The sequence below is a fragment of the Varanus komodoensis genome, unplaced genomic scaffold (genome assembly GCF_004798865.1).
Source record: "Varanus komodoensis strain SLA01 unplaced genomic scaffold, ASM479886v1 scaffold33, whole genome shotgun sequence".
In the NCBI taxonomy this organism is placed as follows: Eukaryota; Metazoa; Chordata; class Lepidosauria; order Squamata; family Varanidae; genus Varanus; species Varanus komodoensis.
In genome coordinates, this window is record NW_025335817.1 from 8,036,583 (window position 1) to 8,060,884 (window position 24,302).

The following is a 24,302-nucleotide window of genomic DNA, read 5'->3' on the forward strand; positions in this document are numbered from 1 at the left end:
GGCGGCGGGGCTGCGGAACCGCGGCTGCCAAGATTGCGCCCGGAGCGACGCGGGGGAAGAAGAAGAAGAGAAAGAGGAGGAAAAAAGGCGACTCCGCCGCGGAAGAAGGCGAGCAGCACCGAGTCGGCGATCGCCGCCCAGCGCCTGGGATTTAGTCTTTCTTTTCTTTTGCGAGGAAACCCCTCTCTCGCCATTTTAATTCATCCCACGCAGGTCGGACCCCCCCGCCCGCTTTGCTCCGCCGGCACCCCTTCCTGGGATTAAATTTGGCCTCGCTGCGGTGCGAAGACACCAGCGCCATCCTCCTCGAAGCAGTTTAAAAAATAGTATAGAGGCGGCGGCACCCACCGACAGGAAGATCTCGAGCTTTTCCTCTGGATCCTTTTAAACTTCTCTCGGTTGGTTGCGATCTCTGCGGCTCTTCCGGAGGTGGAGGGTGGGGGGGGGGGAGGCGAGAAAATAAGCGATCTTTTCTCCTCTACTCGCTCTTTTTGGCCTCCGCGGCGCATCTCAGATGCGCCTGCGACCTTCTTGATCCTCTTTGACTCCATGCTGGCGTTTTGGGTGATGCGCTCCGTTTGAAAGCTCTGCTTTTTTTCTCTCCTCTCCCTCTTCCTCCTCCTCCTCTCTTCTTGGTGACTGGATGAGGGAAGGCCTTTTGCTGGAGAAAGGATCTTCTTTTTTCTCAGACCTCCCAGAACGGAGAAGGTGGAAGGGAAGAAGCCCTCTGGAAGATTCTGAGTTAAAAAGTAACGTGTGAATGCCCGCAACCTGCAGGCTTGCAACTGCAGCTGTTGGGAAGGAGGTGCTGGAAGAGGAGAAGGCGTTGTCGGCTTGCCAAGAATATGAATTGGACGGGCGCTTGATGAGGCTCGCGCCGTAACACCGGTGGGGGGGGCCTTGTCCCCCTCCCAGCCTGCCCAGGAAACGTAGTTTGGATTTGCTACAGTGGAAGGAGCCTTCTATACACGTGGGAGGACTTGGAGGGGGGAGGAGGTTTGGTCTGTAGAAGGCTTGGGGTGCACAGGCCAAGGACACCCGCTTGGTCCTTCTTCTTAATTTATAATAATAGCAAAGGCATCTGGAAAGGACAATTCCTCTCCCAGCCCCCAAGTTTGGAATTGGATTTGAAAAACTATGTACCCTCAAAAAAAGTTCATGGCTCTGAGCTTTGCGTAGTTCAAGCAGATTTGGCAGGAGGGCCAGGTTTATCCCTGCTGCTCACCTTCCAGGTGGCATTTGTGTAAGTGTGTGATTCTCACAAGTATGGAATTGTTTTAACTCTTCATCCTCAGTTAGCTTCCCCTTTGGTCCACCTCGCCGCATCTGGAGCTCTTTAACCCACCCTGTCAAGTGAGAAAACTTGCCGGGGTGGGGGTTGAAAGGAGAAGAGAGAAGAAGGGCACCCACTCCACCTGCAGGCCGATCATGCTTCTTTGGATTTGGGGGTTATCCCTAAGGAACAGCTGACAATATGGACTGGGGCAATCCAGAAGCAGATACAATCAATTAGCAAAGAGACATCAACGAGCCCAAGTGGACAGAGGCGCAGCAAGCACTACCTTGAGCACTAGTAGCTTTAAAAGCAACCATGGGCTGTGCTCCTAGCATTCACATATCTGACAGCAGGGTGGTTTATCACAGTAACAAAGAGCTGGAGGACTCGAACTCGTCACAGCAACAGCAAGGCAACCCTGTCCCCAGATTATTCATTAAATCTTCCAACACTTCCACATACAAACTGAGGACTAATCCCTGTAAGAAAGGTGCACAGGACAACATGGAGGGAGAGTCTCGAACCAACAGATCCAGTGTTAAGGTAAAGGGGAAAAAAAACATGAGTTATTTGGGATGTTGGAGGTTGGTTGGCTGGTGGGAGAGCAGACGGGTGGTGGAATTGTATCAGTGTGAGGGTTCCTTTTTTGCTTATTGACATACCAAACAAGACACTGGCCCTTGTAAGTTGATTTTGGACTGTCTGGTTAGTGACCTGTTAATCTGGAACCAGCGACTTTCATGGGAGAGTTATTTTTGACCTCTTTATTTGCAAACAGGATCGGGTTTTGTAGACTTCTTTCCCCCTTTTCCTCCCTCTCTCACTTTTGTAGACCCAGAATTAGGCGAGGAAGTGTATGTGTTGATTCATATTGCTTGGACCTCTTTGGTCTGTTCATATCTTAGCCTTGCTAGAATATTAAGGGATCCTGACTTTCCTAAGTGCCCAGTGACAGAGCTAAGTAACTACGTGGTATTTCCCCCTGCCTCCTTTCTGGGTTGCTGAATTTCTGAGTGTAGAGACAAAAGTTTCTACAGAAACCTCTTCTAATCAGAAACAGAATGAACAAAAATGTTGACTGAGGCTTTGATTTTTGTGTTCACCCACAGAGATTTTGGCCTTCTCAACTTTGCAAGGATCTGTGCATGTTCATATATACTTTGAGAATAAGGCCAGAAGGAAGATATTTGTGGATTAAAACTAGATTTGCTATAATGGGGTGGGGATTCTAGAGATACAGCTTTGGCAATTTCTAGTGTGTGGCTCTGATCGAGAAAAATCTAGTTGGGTTGCAATCGATTGGTGTGCAGCTCTTGTTCCAGGTAATGGACTGTGTATAATTTCCAGGCAAATGTGTTCAGGATGAGGGGAAGCAAAACCAGGAAGGTCATCCCACAAGAACCAGAAGGTGAACTGCTAGGGTTATTGACGCAGTTGAGAAAGCAATTTTTAAAAGGGTCAATGTGTACATGGTGATTCTGGTCTCATATGAGAAACAACAATCCAGTTAAACTGGAGCGCTGGAGACATAAAATGGAGTTTACTACAACCTGAAGTATTGATTTCAGTACAATTTCATGACTTGTAGTTCCTTTTTTACTTTATTTATAGTTCATCTCTTAAGTAAGAAATTTAGGGTTGTATAGTGGGGCGGCGGTGGCGGTGGCGGTGGCGGCTCTGTGCCTGTTTCATCTCGTATGATTCACTCTGCAGAATTTGAACTCCTTGGTCCAAATTTGGTATTTTGTATGTTGCACTAACCTGTCTTGCAATGTGTGGTCGATAGTGTACACATTAGCTCACTTTCAACTTCCTCAGTACAACTTGAATGGCATTTTAATTGCCTATTTGTCCTAACGCTGTACGTTTCTTTCCCTCCATCTTCTTTGAGTTCCAACTTCAGGGTATTCTGCAGAAAGGCATCACTGCAATGAAATCATCGAGTTAGGGAATGTACAGGAATGATGCACTTCCTAGACCTACTTTCAAGGAAGTAAGGGAGAAAGTGAGCTTAGGCTCTGAGACCCCAGTGTGGTACTTGCGTTGCCATTGCACCATCTTCAGTTGTGAAGCAGGAGTCGGGAGGAAGGGATAAAACACTCTTTTCCAGCATTGCACTTCCCATTAGAATTGTATTGCTACTACTTAATTTGCAGTATAACAACTTTCCCCCAAGAACAGCTATTGGGAAATTGAATGGAGGATGACCTGTATCACTTATAGTTTGGGCCTAACCACTCTTCTGTGGTTTCAGTTAAATCAGCGTGGGTTTGTTGTGAGTTGCAAGTAAGGCTGTGACAATCTGTCTATGGATAAACACAGTTGGGCCTGATTTTGAGAAAATGTGTAGGTTTGGGCTACACACCTGTTTTGGACTCAGACGCTAAGTCAGTCAGCCACAAGTTGGCTCCAGATATGCTGTTCTATAACCAGTGTGGGCATGAAAGACTCCATAATTTATGTTGCTTACTCTACTCCTTATTTTATAAAGAAGGGAATAAAGCAGTTCTTAGGCCAGCGAGATTTTTAACGATTTGTGTGGTGTCTTTTCATGTGTTTACATTTCTAAGATGTTGCTTAAGTAATTAGAACTAGGGATTCTTGGCAGACATGACTGGATTGTGGGTAGGTGCCTTTAGAAAATAATTTGCTCCAAAATTCTAGGACCGTATTCAATACACTTTCAAATAGATATGAAGACAGAATAAAACACAGGTGATTTTGTTGAAGGGAGCAGTGAATGACATTAAAGACTTGCAGTTAAATGAGAGATAAGTTGGTATACTATAAATACAATAGAGAACAATTTTATTTGATTTATATGAAAACTTACGTGAAAGAGAAGCAATTTGGATATGCTAAAATGCTGAAATGTGTTTTTGGTTTGTTTCAGGCTTGGGGGTTTGTGTATTGAAACACAAAGTTTTAAAGATAAATGTTATTAATAATCAGACTAAAATCTCTGACATCTTTAAATGCAGCACATCAAATTCCTGCACTCATTTAGAAATCCTGCAGTGAGATTAACTGGAAATGCCAGTTAATTTCAATCTGGTTCCAAGTATTGTACCATTCCTTCTTGGATTTAAGGCATCTGGATTAGGAAGGCCACTTATTCATTGCCGAAGGCACATTAATGAACCTCCTAACAAGAGGACACAGATTTGAATAAATTTTGCAAATGCTGATTGGTAACTATAGAATGTATACTTAGAAATGATGACTATGATTTAAATGGACAATAATACATCTCATCCTCTCAACTGTGTTTGCACCGTCTGCTCTTCAGGTAACTTTTGCTTCCTTTTTTGTATGATTCCTTATCTTTAAACAAGGCTTGAACTGGGCAGCCCTTCAGATCCTGGAAAGTCCTCCCAAGGCTCTTCAGCCCGGAGGCTGTCCCAGGAAACTCAAGACATGCGTCTCCTCTAGTCTGAACGGATTGCTGGTAACTTCGGTAACTTCCAGCTTGTTCATTACCCTGTTAGCTAGCCGTTTCTTTCCAAACGTTAGGATAATAACAGACTCTGTTCACTTAAGGAAAGATTGGCTAAGAGATGCAGGGTTAGCTTGACGAAATTTCATCTGCATGGGACCGAAACAGTGGCCCAAGAAAGAGGGGACAAAGTACTTTTGGGTGCTGCCATCACACACAACAGAAGGAGCCATCTTAGGCCAAGCTTCTCCGTCAAGTGGTCAGTCCGTGTCCAGCCTGTGGGCACTTGGGGCTGTGTGTGGGGCTGCCATGATGCAGCACTTTCCCTGCCCAACAAACTAAGGGATCCCTTTGTGTGGAAACAGATTGTGTCAGGGAGAAGCCTTTGGTTAGTTTTCTATATGTATAGATTTATTTATTGGGCGGGAGAAGGAAAAGCACTTCATCGTGTGACCGGCCTCCTGTAGCGTACGGTGCAGTCAAGGAACAGGGTTGCAGTGTTGGTGAAAGCCCAGATTTAAGAGCCATGGCCTCCTATCTGAGAAATGAAAAATGCTGTTAATATGGCTCCTCATACATAAGTGGAGGGAAGGAGAGAGAGAGAGAGAGAGAGGTAAAAATCTGGCTGACAAATTGGGGGCACCTTATCAAATTCAATGGGTTCACATGTCTACTTGGAAGTAAGTTGTATTGTTCAGTGGGATTTACCCTCAGGCAGGTACTATAGGCCTAAATGTCAAAATGTTGGAGCTCTGGAAAATGTATCTTTTTATATGTGAACTTGAGTCCTTGGACAATAAATGAGGCCACATGTTTGTTTGTTTGCTTTTGCCTGAGAACAAGGTAGCAAATCCTTATGAAAATGTGGGGTTTCAGTTTGTTTGTTTGTTTGCACTTTAAAAAATATCTATAGATGAAGCTAGTGTGCAACGTCGTATAAAATAAAATTTTGCTTTTATTTTATGCCTTTAAAATCATATTTAGGCCTCCTTTAAAGGCAAATGCTTTCTAAGGTGTTAGACTGGTTTGAAGGCCATACAAAAGTATGTAAATAGAGAGGTACAAAGATTATGAGAAAACCAGCAGAAACACAATCTTTGGAGTTTTTTGAAGATCTGCAAAGAAGGGGCAAAGGCCTTCTCCCATGGATTCTCCAGCCTGAATGCCTTTGTGGTCAGCTTTTACTGCAGATGAGAGAAAAAATATTTTGTATATCATGTTTACAGAAGTGTGGCAGCTTGGCTGCAGGCACGACTGAAAGGAACTGCTGTTAGGTGCTGCATAACAGCTAGAGTATATGGATATGAATGGCCTGCTGCCTAAATGTGGGGGGGGGGTCTTGTTATTATAACTTTACATTTACATCCCACCTCTTTCCTCTTTTCAGGAATTTAAGGCAGCTCACACAGTTCCTCTGCTCTTCATTTTATCCTCACAGCAGCCCTGTGAGGTAGGTTAGGCCAAGAGGCATGACTGGTCCAAAATCATCCAGTGAGCTGCACAGCCGAGTGGGGATGAAAACACACCTCTGAATCCCAGCCCAACACTCTGATCACTTTGTTGGATGGGATGCAATTTCAGGTATCAATGTGCAGTCCACCTGAAGGTGCCCATCTTTGTATCTTCCCATTTAATTCATGAGGAACAGTGTTATTAGAAGAACTACGCTCATTCAGACCTGCCTTGGGCATTAAGACTTACCTTAGAGGCCCTGTTTGTAATTTGGCTCGTGAGATGTGTTTGCTTGGCGAAGAAACTGGTTGCCTTTTTGGTGGTGACTCTCGGATTGTACAATTCTCTTGTACAATTCCCTTGATGGTTTTTCTTTCCCCCTGTGTGTGTTTTTTATAAAAAGCAATTTATTCTGGTTTGCTTTCTTGCAAGCAGTTTTAAAATGAATGATCTGTTTAAATGGTAGTGCGTTGCCATTCGCTAAGAAAGCATTTTGTTTTGTTTGAAATGGACTATTAGTTTGAAACTATTTTATAGTTATATTTTGCATCTGGTTTTATTGCATTTAGCTTAATTGTATTTTTATGAGGGTGTGTGTGTGTCTGTAATTTGTTGTTGTGAGCTGCCTTGTTAGGGCTCAAAGGCAGCCTATAAATACTTTTATAAAGACAAAACTATAAAACTATAAATAATTCCACCACTCCGTCATTAAGGGGAGGCTCAGCCCAGGATGCTCCATATGGGCTAACTGGTAGCTGCCCAGTGTTTCAGGCAGGAGATGAAACCCAGAGATGTCAAGAATGGCATTTTGAATCCTCTGCCCATAACACATGGGCTTTATTGCTAGTCTGCGGCTCTTGCCCCGTCTGGGAAGATGGGGAATAGCAATCCTATCTTGACTTCTCGTGTCTTTCCCATCCCCACATGATTAGTCAAGGTTGTGGAGATTCAGATCAGTCCAGGAATCATGATTTTCTCCATGGTTGTGTCATCCATTCCTGGGATCCCTGGAAGGGGCCAGGTGACTATTGCAGTATGAGAGTAGCCAGTGGGTTGCCTAAAATAGAAAGCATCCGTTGACTTTGTCGCAGACTTCTGTGCCACCAAGGCCACATGCACAGATCAACATTGAGTTAGTGTGGTGTAGAGGTTAGAGCATTGGGCTGGTACTCAGAAGAGCTGCGTTCTAGTCCCCATGCATCCAGGAAATGCACTGAGTGACTGTGAACCAATTGCTGATCTTCAGCCCAAACCAGCCTACCTCTGTGAGGGTAAAATGGAAGAAAGGTGCATGCTTGCCAGCTTGGGTTGCATGCTTGCAAGAAGAAAAAGGTGGGGTAGACATAGCATAATATAATCATATGTTACGTACAATTCTTCCTTTATTTGTATGTACCTTTCTCTGTTGATATCTCTGTACCGTTCTTCCCAAACCTGATGCTCTCCAGATGCGTTGGACTGCAACACTGATCATGCCCAGCCTGCATGGCCAGTGGTAAAGTCTCTTCCATTACCTGTAAGGCAGATGTCCTCCTTGAGAAGAAGTTGGGGTTGTCTCCCAAACCCTGGGAACCAATAGGACTGTCCAAGCTCCACCTACTTAGAACCTCCCCGTTCAGCCTCTGGCTACACTCTGTTCCCATGTGCTTATTTTGTTTATTGAGTGGAACCCAAGATAGTTGTGAATCTCCTTCTCTTTCCTTTGAGTCTCTTGTTGGTATTGGTGAAAGAAACACTCTTTTTAAGGTATCGAACTGAGAAAAGGTTGTAGAAAAAGCAAGTTTGTTTGTTTGTTTATTAAATTTCTAACCTGCCCCATTAACCATAGGGCTCCCTGGGGCAGGTTAGAGATGTAATAATGCACAATGAAATACAAAATAGAATAAAATACAGATTAAAATACAATGTAAAACAAACAATTATAAATAAAAACCCATTAAAGCAAATATAAGATGCACAACAGTAGCAACATACCCACAGTTAAAATACTACTTAAAACAAGTTAATAATTAAAATACTGTTAAAATGAAAAGGGTTTTGCCTGATGTCTAACAGAATGTAGAGGAGGCGCCAGGTGGACTTCCCTGGGGAGCATGTTCCAGAGTCAGGGTGCCACCACAAGAAAAGCCCCTCTTCTTGTTGCCATGCTCCTTATTTTCTGAGGTGGGGGTTCATGCAGAAGGGCTCAGATGCAGGTCTAAGGGGCTGGCTAGGTTCACACAGGAAGAGGTGCTCCTTTAGATACCTTGACCCCACCTCTACGGGGAGCCAGAGAAGATGGTAGAGGATGGGCTTCATATGGCTTTATATGATCGTGTCTGCCAGTCATTAACAATCTGGCCACCCTATTGTGGACCAGTTGAAGTTTCCAGACAGTCTTCAAGGGAAGCCCCAAGTAGAGTGGCTTGCAATAATACAGGTGAGAGGTTGCTAGTGTGTAAATAACAGTTGCCAGGTCCTGTCTGTTTAGCTATGGCTGCATCTGGTGTATCAGCTTAAGCTGGAAGAAGGCGTTCCTAGCTACCAAATCCACCTAGAATTCCGGGGAAATTCAGAGTCCAGAAGGACCCCCAAGCTGAGAATCCTGCCCTTTAGGGGGAGTACAACCGCATCCAGGACAGGCTAGACGCCATCCATCTGAATAGACACACTCCCCACCAACAGTATCCACCATTTTATCTGGAGTAAGCTTCAGTTTATTAGCCCTCATCCAGTCCATTACCAAGGCCAGGCCCCGATTCAGAACATCCACCCCACACCTGCGTCCAATGAACGAGAAAGGCAGAACTGAGTTGCACGGTAGTCACAAGTCGTGGTGTGGGGTGCATATGTGTGTATGAGGCTTCGTCTGCCTTTGCCAGGATATACAAGGGGTCTTTGAAAAGTTTCCACACTTTTATAAATATATATATTTTTGCTGATGGCATTAAAAGGTAGGTACACTGCTGGGAAACATGCATTGCAAGGGAAGGTGACTGTGTAGAAAAGTGATGTAATTTGCTTTTGAAATTCTGAATAAATAGAGTTTTAAGCGTGCAGAAACTTTTTGAAGAATCCTCATCATTTAAATTGGATTTTTATCCAGCAAGAGTGTTTCCTCCTGCCTTCACATGCAGGTGGAGAGGGAGGATAAAAGATCACGCTCTACAAAAATATACTAGGTGAATCCATTGTATTGATCCAGCGCACCTTGGTTTTCTTTATGCCAAGGGCTGTGGTCCCGTGGGTGATGGCATGTATGGATGTTCCTCTGACCTTGGTCAAATTTTAGCGTATTAATAGAACCATGTCACTCATAATGCCAAGTCATGGTGCTTTTAAAAGTGGACAAACCAGTGCGCTATCTGAAGCCATGAAAGAGGAAGAATAGATAATATGCAGTGAACCATATGTTTAGACATATCTTGTACTTATTTTATTTATTTATAACTTTTATAGGCTGTCCCTTATGCTTGGCATCTCAGGACGGCTTACAATCGTTAAAACAAACCACAATAAAATGACCATCTTAGTGTAATAAATAACAATTAACCAAAAATATAATTAAATAAGTTAATTATATGTGTGTCTTTTGTCAAGTAATCCATTTTTGGCCAGTTTATGTGGTAAGTGTGCTTAAAATGCAAATGTAGTTGACATTCAGCCATATTTCATGCAGCCATATATTCTTATTTTTAAAAGGCTGATAATATTCACTGTTCTAATACCCTGGCCTCTTTTTAAAAAAAACAAGGTTAGCAAGAAGTTTATATGATCTGGCCCATCAGTCACTCCCACTTATTTTAATGCGCAGGAAGAATGTGCTAAGTTGCAAAATGTACAATTAATTTCTAGAACTGCTTACAAGAAAATGTCGTGATAGCCACTACATTTAGCATTAGACAAATTAACAGTATTTTGAGAATGTCTGCAGTATTTCTCAGTATTTCCAGAATTTCAGATAACAAAGAGGACAACCTTCATCCATGGAGTGGAGGAGTGATGCAGTGTGTGCTTGTCTGGAATGGAAAATAAGCTTCGGAAGGCTTGGTCTCGTGTAGTTGTTGTTAGCTCGTAAACCAACTGACCTCTGGCCAAGTTGGCTCTTGAGATGAAGAAAGCACAAACTGTCAGGGAGATGCAAGCATGTTTCTACGCAGCATGAGCTGGGGGGTGTGTGTAGAGCAGCCTTATGGCAAGATCCACCGTTGTTCCACCTGTCCCAGTACTTCCATTGCCAGCCAGCAGTGGACGGGACTAATGGTAGCTGACGGCCAAACACCTCCCTAGAGGAGGGTGTTCCTTCTGCCTGCCTAGTCCTTCTACCATGAGAAGAAGAACAGCTGCCTGACCCATTCGTTGGCTTTTCCACAAGTTGCCAGTTTGTTTTTCTGGCAGTGCTGTTAAGTGCTAGATGGACTGTTGCCCCGAAGCACTGTAGGAACATTAAAACAGTGAGTTGCTCTGCTACTAAACCCATGTCTGAGGGAGTGGTTGGGCAGGGTTGGAGAACACCACCCGAGGGCAGCTGGCCTGGATCCCCCTGAAACCAGTGCTGGCTTCAGCCAGAGGTTTTTCCCAACTCTGCCACACTGGATCCACCTGAACTGCTATGTGGGAAGACTGGGGATTGAGCTTGAGACCTCCTGATTTCAGCATAGGTCTTAACTTTGCTGAGTTATGACTGTTGGTATCACCATTCTCTGGTTTTCCTCAAGCGCAGCAGAAAAGGGGGGCCTGAGACTGAAAGGCAGAAATGATCTGAATTTGAATGTTTCAGTTGGCTAACAGAAAGGTAGGGATGCTTCTGAAATGTTACTTGATGTAGCTGTGCATGATGCACACAGCAACTGGTCCCTGGACGGAGCATTCCTGCGTGCTTTTGCTCCTCCTGAGCAATCTGGAGCAAGGATATGAACCCAGGCAGAGTGCTTTTGGCATTCAAATGCACCATAGATGAACTCAGCGCTGTTTTTATTATTTGCAAAATGTATTGATGCTCCTGACGACAAACAGTGACTCTGGACTCTCCTTTGAACTGATCGTGTTTGGCTTTGAAACAGGTTGTGGCAGGAGAGGCTCTTTAGCAGATGCGTTCCCACATGCACAGTTTCTATTTCCACACAATCTAGCCACCCTTCTGTTTGTTGTGTTTTTTCCCTTGCCGTCTATAGTAGTTGCTCTGAACCCTCTTCGCCCTTTCCCTCCCGTTTCCAGTGACGTCAATCCACTTGCACAGAGATTTGGCTTCCCACAGTGAGACATTCTAAATGTTCTGCATTCGCTACTGCTGCCTGACTTTTAGGCCAAAACGTTTTGTTAGAAGAGATGACTACTCTTTATTGCATATTTGGTTGACCATGGCCCAGAGGGTTTCTCTTCCCCTCCCCCTTTATTGAGATGAACATTTTTTTAAAAGACTTAACCAAAGGACTAAGCGATGCCATATGGCTTGAGTTAGATTAAGACTGTAATTGTCAAACTAGGAGCTGTGAGTGACCTTTTAGTGCATTGAAAGAAAGAGCAATTTACAAAACAGAGGCTCCTGTTGAGCCCAGAGAAGTCACCCAATAGGACGGCTGTCTGCTGTGTTTCTAGTTCCATTTGGCTAATTTTATCTTTGCTAAATAAGTTGAAATACGAACAAGCCTCACAAAACAAGTCAGGAAGTCTTCCATTAACTCTAGTTTCTCATTTTGTCTGAACTGGGAAACTATGGTCAACAGATTTTGAACAAACCAAGATGGATAATTTCAGAGTGCAGTTTAAAATCCTGACTTGTTCGCAAGTGGCTAGTCATAGTTTCTTGGTTTAGACAAAACAGAAAGCAATAATTAATGGAAGAGCTCTTTCACTCTTCACCTGCTTGCAAGAAGGTAGGGGTGAAGAAATTGCTCATTTGTTCAAACTCAGCCAGTGCGTGACTTATGTATTTGGGTCATATGATATATTTTGCAAAAACATTTCCACTATTGGGAATATATGGTTTCATATAATGAATTAATAATACGGAAAATGACATAAGTTGGACATCTTAACTTGGATGAATTGTTGGGGGAAAACAAACCAACATTCATGTTGGAGAGCTAGTCACCAATATTACAGTCTCAATGCAACAGCTTGAGTACCAGTGACAGTTGTATGGAGTAAAGCCACTGCCATTGTGCCATTGCCTGCACCAGTTTACCCTCCCTCCTTGCAGCCTCTTTTAAATCTGGAAAAAGACACCCAGAGACCCGCTTACGGCCTCCCTCAGTGCCTGCAGAAGGTTAACAATGCAAAAGGGGAGGAAAATTGGCACAAATAATGGAAAATACTGTGCCCCCCCCCCCAAGCAGGGAGTTGCAGTAGCATGCTCTTGAACAGAAGCTCAGCCCTGTGCATCTTGACCAAGGCACCTGCTGTAGGTGCCACATCCTGCAAGCTTTCGGTGCTGAGGAAGCCTTTCCAGGCTTTTGGTTTTTTGTCCCTTCAGAAAGAAACCACCCCTTCCCAGCATCTCTGGAGGACACCCAGCAGCACTGCTGACTCTCCTCTTACTGTTTGATTTTGGTGGTGGTGGACAGCCAGTGGACGAGTTGCCCTTGCTCTCTTGGGATCATTTTATAATTAAAAGTAGATAATACATGGAATGGCTGTGGTGGGATTTATTTTGTTTGTTTGTTTAATGCTACACGTTGTTGTGTGTTGCCGTCTCAGACTTCTGCAGTGCCTCGCAGTGCCCTGCCCTTGGCAGCCCTACTCAGCTCTTGTAAACTCAGCGCTGTGGCTTTCTTGATGCAATCAAGCCATCTCATATTTGGTCATTGTCTTTTCCTGCCTTCAATTTCCTAGCATTATTGTTGTCCCTTCTCATGATGCACCCAAATTATAAATCGTGGGGATGACAGCCGAATCTTTGCTTCCAGGACAAGTCTGGCTTGATTTGATCTAGACTCCACTTTTTCATCATTGTTCTGTTGGTCCAGGGTATTTGCAAAGTTCCCCTCCAGCTTGATGCTTTGAACACTGGATAAGTGTGCATCAGACTGAATGTTAACCAAGCAATGCTGGATACTTTAACTCAGTAGTAAATCCCACTGAACTTAATGGGATTCACTTCTGTGAAATTGTGTCAGTAGGACTGCATTCTAATTTAGAAATTACTTGTACAGGTAGTATTTAATGGTAGATTTCTTTTAAATGTAGACATTTAAAGCTTGCTTGAAAGTTGCCTTTTGCTTCTGTTAAATACACTATTTGAATGTGCAATCATAATTTTATGTATCTGCTTGCACACGTGTGTGTGTGCGCTCAGGGAAGTAATTTGGTGGGAAGATGGTCCATTCCTTTGAAGTTCCAGATCTGAAAAACAAAAAATGCTGCTTATTTCTCTGGAAGTACTGTAGAAGCTGGAAACTTAAGCAAGTGCTTTTAGGAGCAAGTGCTGTTGAATACTAGGTGTCTTACTTGTGAAGAAACATACTTCATGCAATTCACTCCACAACTCCGCCCTGTCATAAATATGTTTATTTGTAAGTAAAGCTGCATGCAGCCTTCTCCTATCCAGATAGGTTGGAATACAGATTCCATCTGCCCCAATAAGTATCACCAATGGGAATTGTAGTCTCTCACACCTGAAGAACATCATCTTGAGGAAGGCTGTTTGTTACACCAAGGATTGTCCCAAGGAACTAATGAAACATACTCTTAGTAAGCATAAATAGCTTCACCACTTACTCTGCAGTTCACTTAAAAGCATATTTTATGACCTCATTTAAGCTGAAACATTTCTGATTTAAAGTAATTTCCCTTGGCCTTGAGTAATTACTATAGAATCAGGCCATTTCTAGCAACCTGAATGAAACAAATAGGGCTACATTTTTATTCTAAATATACTGTATAACCTGCAATGTTCCATGTAAATTTTGAGATTGGCTCTGTAGAAGAAAATAAATAGTTTTGGGGTGGGAGCATGTGTATGTGGGAGAAATAGCAATTAGAAAAAAGTTTGTATTGGGTTTTCCATCCTTTTCTGGAATGTAAATATAACACACAAGGAGAATAATTTAAAAATACTTGGCCATCAGAGGGATATGCTACTATAATTTTGTCCGTGTGTATAGAAGTGCATTATAGGGAGCTGTATGTGTGTGTTTTAAATGTAAGCTGTGTATAAAATCTGTCAGTTATGATTGCATGTTAAAGTTTCCTGAATGAATTGCCTTCAGTACTTGCAAGACTTAAACTATCCATTAACTTTGTTGGGATTCTGCCAGCAAAGACTTCGCCCTGTGGCATCACCAATTCTCTCTCTCTCTCTCTCTCTCTCTTTTATTCTCCCTCTCTCTCTCTCTCTCTTGTGTGTGTGTGTGCGTATGTTTTCATGGTGTACTAAAATCTGCTTGGTAAAGAATATAGAAAAGCATCTATCTTTTTTTTCCCCAAAGGGGAAACTCAAGTAAATACGGTGTGTGGTTCAACTCAATATGCCTTAATAGCACTAATGTGATGGGCAGCTACTCAAATGCTAATGAGTTGTTAGCTAAATGGTGGCAAAAGGTATGCTGTAAACATGGGCTATGCTTTATTGGGTCCATAAATGCCAGCTTTTGATGTCATTTTTTGTGGTGCCATGTTTGGGCTCTCCTTTTAGCTTTGTAGTTGCTCTTCTAGGATTTCTCCCCCTTCTCTGGGAGTGGCAGGACTTTGGGACCTTTAATTCACCATCCTCTCTCTCTCCCTCTCTCTCTCTCCCTCCCCCCCCCCACATTTCTGCAGTTACAGTGGAACACCATGAGAGAAGAATAGTATATTGCAGGAATCCCTTAACCCTTTGATCCCTGGGTATATTTAGGAATGTGAGAAACTTCTGTAGGCACCATTAGAAAATAGCTGATCAGTGAATTGATGCTTTGGCACCTACCTATCTTGTCTATGGGTCTTAGACTACGGTCTGTTCAGCAAAACTTTCTACTGGATGCTACAAGCTCTCTTAAGGGACAGTCTAATTTAGCTAATTGCTGGCAGTGCAATATAGCTAATACCGCTGTTAGGCATATATTTTGGCAATGAGCAGTCAAAATATATGCTCGTATAAAGATAAATTTTGTAGTGGAACAGTCTTTAAAATATATATATGCTCCTTTAGGTTATTTACCAGGTTGATGGAGGTTAACAAATGGAAGGGAAAAGGATTTTTGAACCCATTTGACAACTAAAAGACTGATATTACAGCATTGGAAAGAGAAATATTCACCTTCTACAATGCAATGGATTTTGATATATGCTATCAGTGTATGAATGGGTGGCATATCAAATGGATATGTATTTGGATATTTGGTCCACTTTTTTTGAAGCCTAAGTATCATTGTTAGAAATTTGCATATTAAAAAGCAAAGGCTTTTTTTAAAGGCACCATTTTGGGGATCCCTTTGAAGGTGCCACTGGAGGGGTAGATCTTTGGGGTACTGGTTGCTGCTCTTCCAGTGGTCCTCCTTTCCGCCTGGAAATGATGATGGTGGATCTCGAGGAAGGGGACTTTTTTGTGGGGAGGGGATCACAGGTTCCCTAAACACCTTCCCCCACCTTTCGTATTTCTTTTAGTATCTCTTCTCCCCATGTCTGTGAAATGCAAAGGTGGACAAGCCTTTGTGATGTTATTATACAGGACTGACCTATTTCAAGGTGCGTTCCTCACTAAAGTGACAAATCAGAGATGCATATATAGTTTGGGCAATCTAAGCACTGCATAGCAAAGATATGCAAAAGAGAGGACCTCTTGCTGTAGGTAATTTTCTTGTAGGTACATTTTTAAATTTCATTAGTTTGTTGGCTACTTGTTTGGTTTCATTCATTTTCATATCTGGTTCAAGTTTAGTTCACTGGGTTTTGCTTTCCATGATTTTCATGGGGAGACCCTGCCAATCTTGATTTAAATGGCACTGTTTTTCATACAAGCTGGACGAAACTGTTCAGTGTTCTACTTCAGTTTGAGACATCAGACAAACCAACTTTCCTACAAATAGAAGAAGCTGCCTTGGACTGAATGAAACAATCGGTTCACCTAGCGCAGCATGTCAACATTGACTGGGTTTATTTAGCATGATAACCCGCACACAAGAATTGAAATGTTTTGTCTGCGCCCGGCTAAGATAACGGACCAACCTAACAACAGAGCATGAGCTGATGCTGCAGCTGGTTCAGGCAGCACGAGAACCCCTGTTGCAGCAACGCTCCACATGCCAGCGACAGCCCACGCTCCGTCCCTTGTCAATCCCCGAATTTCAGGCAAATCCCTTTGGCCATTGCTTAACCCCCTCCCCACCTTGCGCCTGCATTCCACGTGACTTGTGCCTGTTGATCCAGCAGTGCTCTGAATGAAGCCAATGAGAAATGATTGGTTTTTCATTCATTGGAGTGCCCGATTGCTTCTGCAGCTAAGACAAACGAAGGAAATGAAGCTTGTATTAATTCTTTTAATCGGGCTGGGAAGAACAGAGTCTGTTGGCCACATGAGGTCCTCCAGCCATTGTTGTGCCACTGAAATTTAGACAGAGCAGTGACTAAGAAGCCAAGATTTGCCTGTGAAACAAGGCAGTTAGAAGGTGCTGAAAAGATGAAAGGCCCCAACAGCTGTCAGATCAACACGAAAAACAAGAGGATTTCATTGATGGGGAGATCTTGTCTCCTACCTTTGAGTGCACACTCTCTTGCTGCTTTATCTCTTTCACTGGCGCTTGTCACTTGACAGCTAGGCAATCAGTCCTTGATGCACCAATTTGCCTATGAGCAGTCTGTTTCGTATTGTACTTCAATAGTCCCTTTGGCAGGAAAAACAGTCAAGCCCACTGACTGGCAAGATTTCCCATATTGGAGAGCCATAAGGGTACTCTTGAATGCTTGCAAAAGACTGACAGTAATATTAATAATATAATAAGAAAATAAGAAACACAATTGTGAAGTATTCTGGAGTAAAAAGAAACAAACCAATCTCAGCTGCTCCTTTCTGAAGCTGAGGAAGACAGAACACGAACACATAGAAAATAGAAACAAAGAAACAGAGTGAGTCAGAAGGGGCCTCCTGGGCCATCTAGTCTGACCTCTGGCACCAGCAGGCTCTGCTCATGACATGCCGACCATGTGCATGTCCAGCCTATCCTTGAACACCCGCACTGATGGGGCCTCAACCACCTCCCAGGGAAGCCCATTCCACACCCTCGGGGTCCTGACTGTCAGGAAGTGCTTCCTGGCATCCAAATGGAACCTTGGCTCCCTGAGCTTTGCTCCGTTGGAGCACGTTCTGCCTTCCTCTCCAGGGGAGAACAGGTCTCTACCCATCTCCATGTGACACCCCCTCACATACCTGTATGTCGCCAACATATCCCCTCTGAGTCTCCTCTTCTCCAGGCTGAAGAGACCCAGCTCCCTCAGTCTCGCCTCATACGGCATTCCCTGCAAACCTGCCACCAACCTTGTGGCCCTACGCTGCACTGACTCTAACCTGGCTATATCCTTTCTGTAATGAGGGGCCCAAAACTGAGCACAATACTCCAGTTGCAGGCGCACCAGAGTCGTATAGAGTGGTAGTAATATCTCTCTTGATCTAGAAGCCACACTTCTGGCTATGCAACCAAGGGTGGTGTTCACCCTCTTGCCCATCGCATCACACTGCTGACTCATGTTTAGCCTGCAGTCAACCAGCACCCCGAGGTCCCTTTCACAAGTGCTGCTCTCCAGCCACTTGTCACCTAACCTGTACTTTTGACAGCTATTCCTATGCCCCAAGTGCAAGACCTTGCACTTATCCACATTGAATGCCATCCTGTTGTCTCCTGCCCACTTCCATAGTCTGTCCAGATCCTTTTGGATCTGGAGTACCTGCTCCTCAGTTGTGGCCACTGCTCCAGTTTTAGTGTCGTCTGCGAATTTGATCAGCAGACTCTTCACCCCTTCTTCCATGTCGTTAATGAAAAGATTAAACAGGATCGGCCCCAGGACAGAGCCCTGGGGGACCCCGCTTGTCACTGGTTGCCATCCCAATGATTCCCCGCTAATGGTTACCTTTTGCTTTCGGTCAGTCGACCATGCCATAATCCACCGGACAGTGCTTTGGTGTATCCCAAAACTCCTCCGTTTCTCCACCAGGATATCATGGGGCACTTTGTCAAAGGCCTTGCTGAAATCCAGGTAAACCACATCCACTGCATCCCGTCCACCTAGCCATCTCGAAACCTTGTCATAGAATTCCACAAGGTTTGTCTGGCAGGACCTTTTTTTGCGGAAACCGTGTTGTGTGGCTGTCAGCCTTCCTTCCCTATCTAGCATCACTAGAACTCTCTCTATTTTGAGCCTTTCCATTGTTTTTCTACAATGGACATAAGGCTAACAGGTCTATTATTCCCCATGTCCCTTCTACTGCCCTTTTTTGAAAATTGACGATACCTCAATTTTCATGGTGTTAAACGCATGAGATACTAGTCAGAGTGGGGAGGAGGAGAGAAGGCTACTGGCTGGAGGACCAAGGGAGAAGGAAGGGGGAGCAAGCCCTAGTAGCTTATTCCCAGGTGGTTTAGCATGTTGTGTGAATGTCGCCACTGGGACAAACCTAGAGATTGTTTAGTTTTGGATCATTTCCCCAAATGTCAAGAGAAGTTACTGACACAAATCTCTTGGGTTGCAGTGTATAATATCTAAGTAGCTTGACTTCCCCAAGATATTAAAATGTCCCCCCTTTATGTGTGTATTCAGCCAAACAGGTGACTGAAATGATTAAGGCGCCATTGGTTAGGCTTTAATGTTGGTGTGGTCTTCAGTGTCTCAGACAGAGTTAAGCCCTTTGTAGTTCATGGTCTGGATATTTTGGCTGAATAAATTCCAGTGAAGGGTGCTGCATCATATCTTTTGTTTAACTGGAGAGTTCAAAGATTGAACCTGGCCTTTCAAAGCACGTCCTTTTCAGAGGAGCTATGGGCTCTGTGTCCATGCAGAGCTTCCTTGTGTGGTCCTGCCTTTGGCCACAAGACCAGTGCTGGTGTGGAAACTCTACACCACTCTCACATTCACCATCGCTCTGCATTGTAGCTTGGTTTGGGAAGGTGGGGGGTTGCCATGCGGAGACAACTGGGGGCTGGGTAATGTGGAACTGTCGTGAGCTAGGCATCCCTTCCCAAACGAGGCAAGCACTTCAATAGTTATTAAGAGTCTTTATTCCATACAGCTGCAAGGTATTCACAAACTCTGAAACTTGCAGTCCAGGTAGAGAGTTGACCTCTCACTCTGACCCTATTCACCCAAAGCTCTGCTGTTGAACTCTTCGGGGCCATTCTCTGGAGGGGGGTGCGCTATGGAAGTGGGCATGCCGCTGCTCTTCCCGTCGAGTTTCTAATTGGTCAGGCTGGCAATGTCTCTTGTACGTCCATGTCTCTTGGGGTGTCAAGTTCTCCTCCCGAGAATCCTTCCCCAGTCTGTTCACCGTCGGCTTCTTTCCCACAATCAGGCATGAGAGGGGGCTCTTGGTTGTCCTTGAAGAGCTTTGATCCAGCGCTGGCTCGGGCTGGCTCGCCAGGAGGAGTTGAGCATCTGAAGCTGCACTAGTCTCAACAACTCCGATATCAGAGTGAGAACTCTGAGCCATGGCTGGGTCAGCAATCCACTCCCCCTCCTCCTAGTCTAAGCCTGTAGTCTGTTCCCACCAGAGCCCTCCATCTCTTGTGCGCACCTGGGAATCTTATCTTAGTGCGTGTGCACAACAGGAACAGACTTGGAAACCAGCATAGACACAACTGTCTATGTCAGTTGAGAATGAGGCTGCCTGGAATGGAAATTGACTGATTTATTATACCTCTAGGTTCTCTGTTCAATTTGGGGGAATTAAAATTTCAGACTCCGAGTGTAATAAATTATGGGCAATATGAACCTTTGCTGAATTGGACGTAATTAAATGGCATCATCTGAACCGTACATTCCCCCAGTTCTTGCTGCTTTGCTGAGGGTTGAACTTTTGGCCTTCAGTTATGCTCCTTGTCTCTCTTTTCTCCTCCTCCCCTCTGTTAAAATCTGTAGGTATGTTTCCATTATGTGAAAGGGTAGTATTTTCTAAATCAGAAGTTTTAAGCTTCATCACCTGCACCTTCTGCTTGTAACTGTATTTTTTCTACTGAGTTCTATGACATTTGTTTATTAACTTTTTTAACCTGCTGAATAAGTAATCTTCTCGAGGCAAATTCCAGTTAAAAGACTAAAATGCAATTAAACAATTACAGATATAAAATCACAATATAAACATTCAAAAGAATCCCATGAAGTACAATGCAAAGCAATAAACAGCACAGAACTTGCCAAAACAACCGTGGTAGTCCAGAACTAGATCTCTAACATGCCTGGGAGGAAAGGTCCTTGCCTGGCGCTGAGAAGATAGCGATGCAAGTGCCAAGGGAATCTCTTTAGGAAATGTATTCCTCAAGGGGGGTGCCACAACTGAGCAGGCTCTCTCTCTTGTAGCCAGTGATCCAGCTTCCTTTAGCAGGGGCAACTAGAAAAGAGCCTCGGAATGAAAAATAAGGATTTAAGCCATTGCATTTGGAAGGAATTATTCCTTCGGGTTCTCTGGCCCAAGCCATTCCGAGCCTTAAAGATCAAGAGCACTTTGAACTGAGCTTGGAAACAGACTAGAAGCCAGTGCAGCTGATGACGCATTAATGATCCTATTGTCCGATTCCAGTTTGTAAGGTAGCAGATCTGTTTGCAACTAACTCATGTTTCTGAACCATCTTCGAAGGCTGCCGCATGTGCAGTGCGTTGCAGCCATCCAGCTGGGGGGTTACCAAAGCGTGGATGACTGTTGTCAGGCTGCATCTATCCAGGTAAGTTGTGGTTGGTGAATCAAAGGTGCCTGTCAGCCTCAGATGGCAATAATGGATTCAGGAGCAGGACCGATCGTTTTGGGGCAGTGCAGTGCCCTCCAGGACAGGCTGGAATGAGTAGACAGACCACCTGTTAACAGGACCTCTTGTCCAGATTGAGCTTTGTTGGTCCTTACCCAGTTCACCCCCCTGCTCAGGCAGTGAAGCAGGGCATCTGCTGCTTGGGTTTGATGAAAAGTAGAAATAGAGTTGGTGTCATTGCCGTACTAACGTCAAGTCCACACCCCTGGATAGTCTCCTCAGACTGTTTCCTGTAGAATTTAAATGGTGTGGAATAGAAGACCGAGCCCTGTGGGACTCCTTGACATAAACAGTGCCCCCACCGTCGAACCCAGGCAGCCCCTCTAGAAGGATGCCATGGTCAGTGGTACTGAAAGCTGTTGAAAGGCCCAGGAGAAGCAACAGGCTCCCTGTCTCTTTCTTGGCAAAGGGTATTCCATAGGGAAACCAAGGCAATTTCTGTTCCAAATCTGAACTTAAAATTGGGCAAAACAGGCCTAGAAAGTTGGGTTCATCCATACGTCCCTGGAGTTGATCAGCAACTGTGTGGTTGAGCACCTTGCTCAAGGGGAGATGTTAGCAACCAGCCTATAGCTGCTTTCTACTATTGGGTCTGTGTTACATTTCATCACTAGCAGCTTGATTACTGACTTTAGTTATTGTTAGTATTGCTATGACATGACCTTTTAAGGAGTTAAGTACCACCCTCTGAAAGATCAGAAGTTTTCAGTTCTGTTTATGATTAAGCTTGTTTCATCCAAACACAATAAACTGTGGTTAATTTTAACTATGGCTTATTGAAACAAATTAAGTTCAAATCATGGTTTATGCAGGTGGCTTTTTCCAATAAATTGTAGTTAAGCTTCATCACAGTCTGTGGGCCAGATGCACAGCTGAACTGCATTTAATCAGAAATAGAAGTGAAAGCTACAGATCTCCTTGTGGCTGTGCTAAGAATTGGGGAAGTATGGGAGCCTTCTGTTTATCATGACTTCCGAACTGATAGGTTATTTTTTATGTTGGATTGTGTTTGCTGGATTCTCAGTGCAGAGAACAAGTACTGAAATGGCTTGTAAATTATCTCAGTAAAAAGACACAGTTTTAGGCATATTTAAATGTGGCAAGAAATGATTTTTCTGTTACAGAGCATAAGTGTGTCTAACTTGGGGCCAGTTCCCAGTTGGTCATCTGTTCTCTCTGTTGCATGTGGGTGGCTGGCTGTATGCATGGTGCATCTCAGGAACCCCATGTCATGAAGGAACCCTCTTCAGTGGAGGAACTGGACCTTCCAGAGACAAGGAGCATTGAGTGGGTGCCAGGAGCCCAGGAGGAGTCCAGGCCCCTGTGGGAAATAGCTGTGCTTGCACGAGGAGGAACATAGAGATGCAGCTCCCATGTAATGACCCTGACCACTAGTCCGCCTAGCCCACTGTTCTTGACACTGTCTGGCAGCAATTGCTCTCTAGGGTTTCAGAGTTTTCTGGCCCTACCTGAAGATGCCAGCGATTGAGTCTGGGACCTTCTGCATGCAGACTGAGGCAGAGCCTGGAAGGAACGTGGTCTCTGAGGCAGAGGCTGAGTGACCACTCAGCCCTGGGAATGGCAGTGTCGCAAGAGGCAGATCAGAACAGTTCCTGTGAGGAGTCCCCGTCTGCAAAGGAAGGCTCTTCATGTGCAAAGAACTCCCTTTGAGTAGGGCTTTCCTTCTCAGGGAGGCGTCTTCCAGTTTTAGGTGGCACTTTGGAAATTCTGGCTTGTAGGCTTCAGTCCTAGGCAGGGATGGCTGCTGGACCAACAACTTGGTTCTGTCTCCCAGTACCTTGGAACATACCTTTTCTGACCTTGCCTTTTCTTGGGGCTGGTCTCTTGTGCTGCTGACACCTGGGCTTCTGTATGATTCTGTTCGTCTGGATTGGGCTTGACTTGGACTGTCTACCTGTGCTTGATTTTGGCTTGGCCTCATGCCTTGCTTTTGGACAGCCCTTCTGAACTGGCAGCACTGTTCTTCTCATCGTTGTCTGACTTCTGACATTGCTGGATGGATTTGCCCTTTGGTTTGCCCCAGGACTGAGCTTGACCCAGACCCGACTGGACATGGCCTGTGTGTGTGAAGGCGGACACGTGTGGTGTCTCATTTTCAGTGTGTACAGTGGAGCAAAGCTGAATATGGCCTGCTTTTCCATCCCTTCTCTCCCTCTGCAGACTGATTTTGCTCAGCCCAGTGAGTGTATGAACCAGCCCTCTGTGTGGCTCAACTTTTCATCTAACGGACTGTGCAGGGGGTGGCAGGCTAGCAAGCAATGTGAAAGAGATAGCTTGAAATAACCAGTGAAAACGATGGTTGTTTACTAAAGCTCCCATTCCAAAGATAGGTGATGGCATTCAAGTTGTGGGAGAAGCAACACGATCGCAGCGTGATCAAGGCCACAGTGGGCAAAGAGTAGCTTGGGGTTACTGCTAGCTTGTATATTTTAGCTTCATGAGCTTGCAGTCCACTGTGCATCTCAGTTTATGGATGTGGCAGGGGTTGGGAATTAACCTACCCAACCTTGGTTCCCTCCAGAAGTTGTAGGCTTCAGCTCTGATCAGCCCGAGCCAGGATGGCCATGGGTCAGGGGTTCTAGGAGCTGTCGTCTAAAATATCTGGAAGGCATTGGGTTGGGACAGCCCGGCATTTAAGTAGATCTGTTGAGCATCCCAGATCTAAGCTATTTGGCAAGTGGATGGAGACTGTTAAGCCGTTTGTCATTTTGATCTAAAATCAAAGCTCTACAAGCCATGCTTTGGTGCCTGCTACAGACCCACGTCTGTATCAAGGTTTCTTGGCTGTGCTTCCTTGGTTAGTTTGGCTTTTAGTGTAGGTTTTAAATATTTTAAGGCACAGTTCAATGCATATTTAGACATGCAACTACCAGCATTCTCCTGCCAGCCATGTTAACTGAGGAATGCTGGGAGATGTAGGACTATTCCTCTCTCTAAACATTCAAAGAATTGCGCTCTTAAACATTTTAACCTGATGAGTTTTTGTATTTGTTAATCTCCGATTCTGTATGGCTAAAGGATGATTTTAGATAGGGTAAACAGTCCAGTAACTTGATTACACAAACAATAAATAAGGACATGGCTAATTACATCAATCCATTTAGAGCTTGCAGGTGGTACGCTTGAGATATTCCTGGTATTTGCCTGCTCCTTTGAAGCAGACCAGATGTACTATAGAAGCAGTAGACTAAGTGGGCCCATATAAATATTATGG

The 24,302-nt window shown here is 44.4% G+C and overlaps 1 protein-coding gene across 1 annotated transcript in view; it reads left to right on the forward strand.

Moving 5' to 3' along the window:
- The first annotated feature begins 441 nt into the window (after positions 1-441).
- The window catches only part of PDE8A (phosphodiesterase 8A), a 140,632-nt gene continuing 116,771 nt past the window's right edge, over positions 442-24,302 (forward strand). Inside the window, exon 1 of the mRNA XM_044438954.1 lies at positions 442-1,819. Within this exon, the coding sequence (XP_044294889.1) occupies positions 1,592-1,819 (228 nt within the window). The 5' untranslated portion in view covers positions 442-1,591. The remainder of the gene's footprint in view (positions 1,820-24,302) is intronic.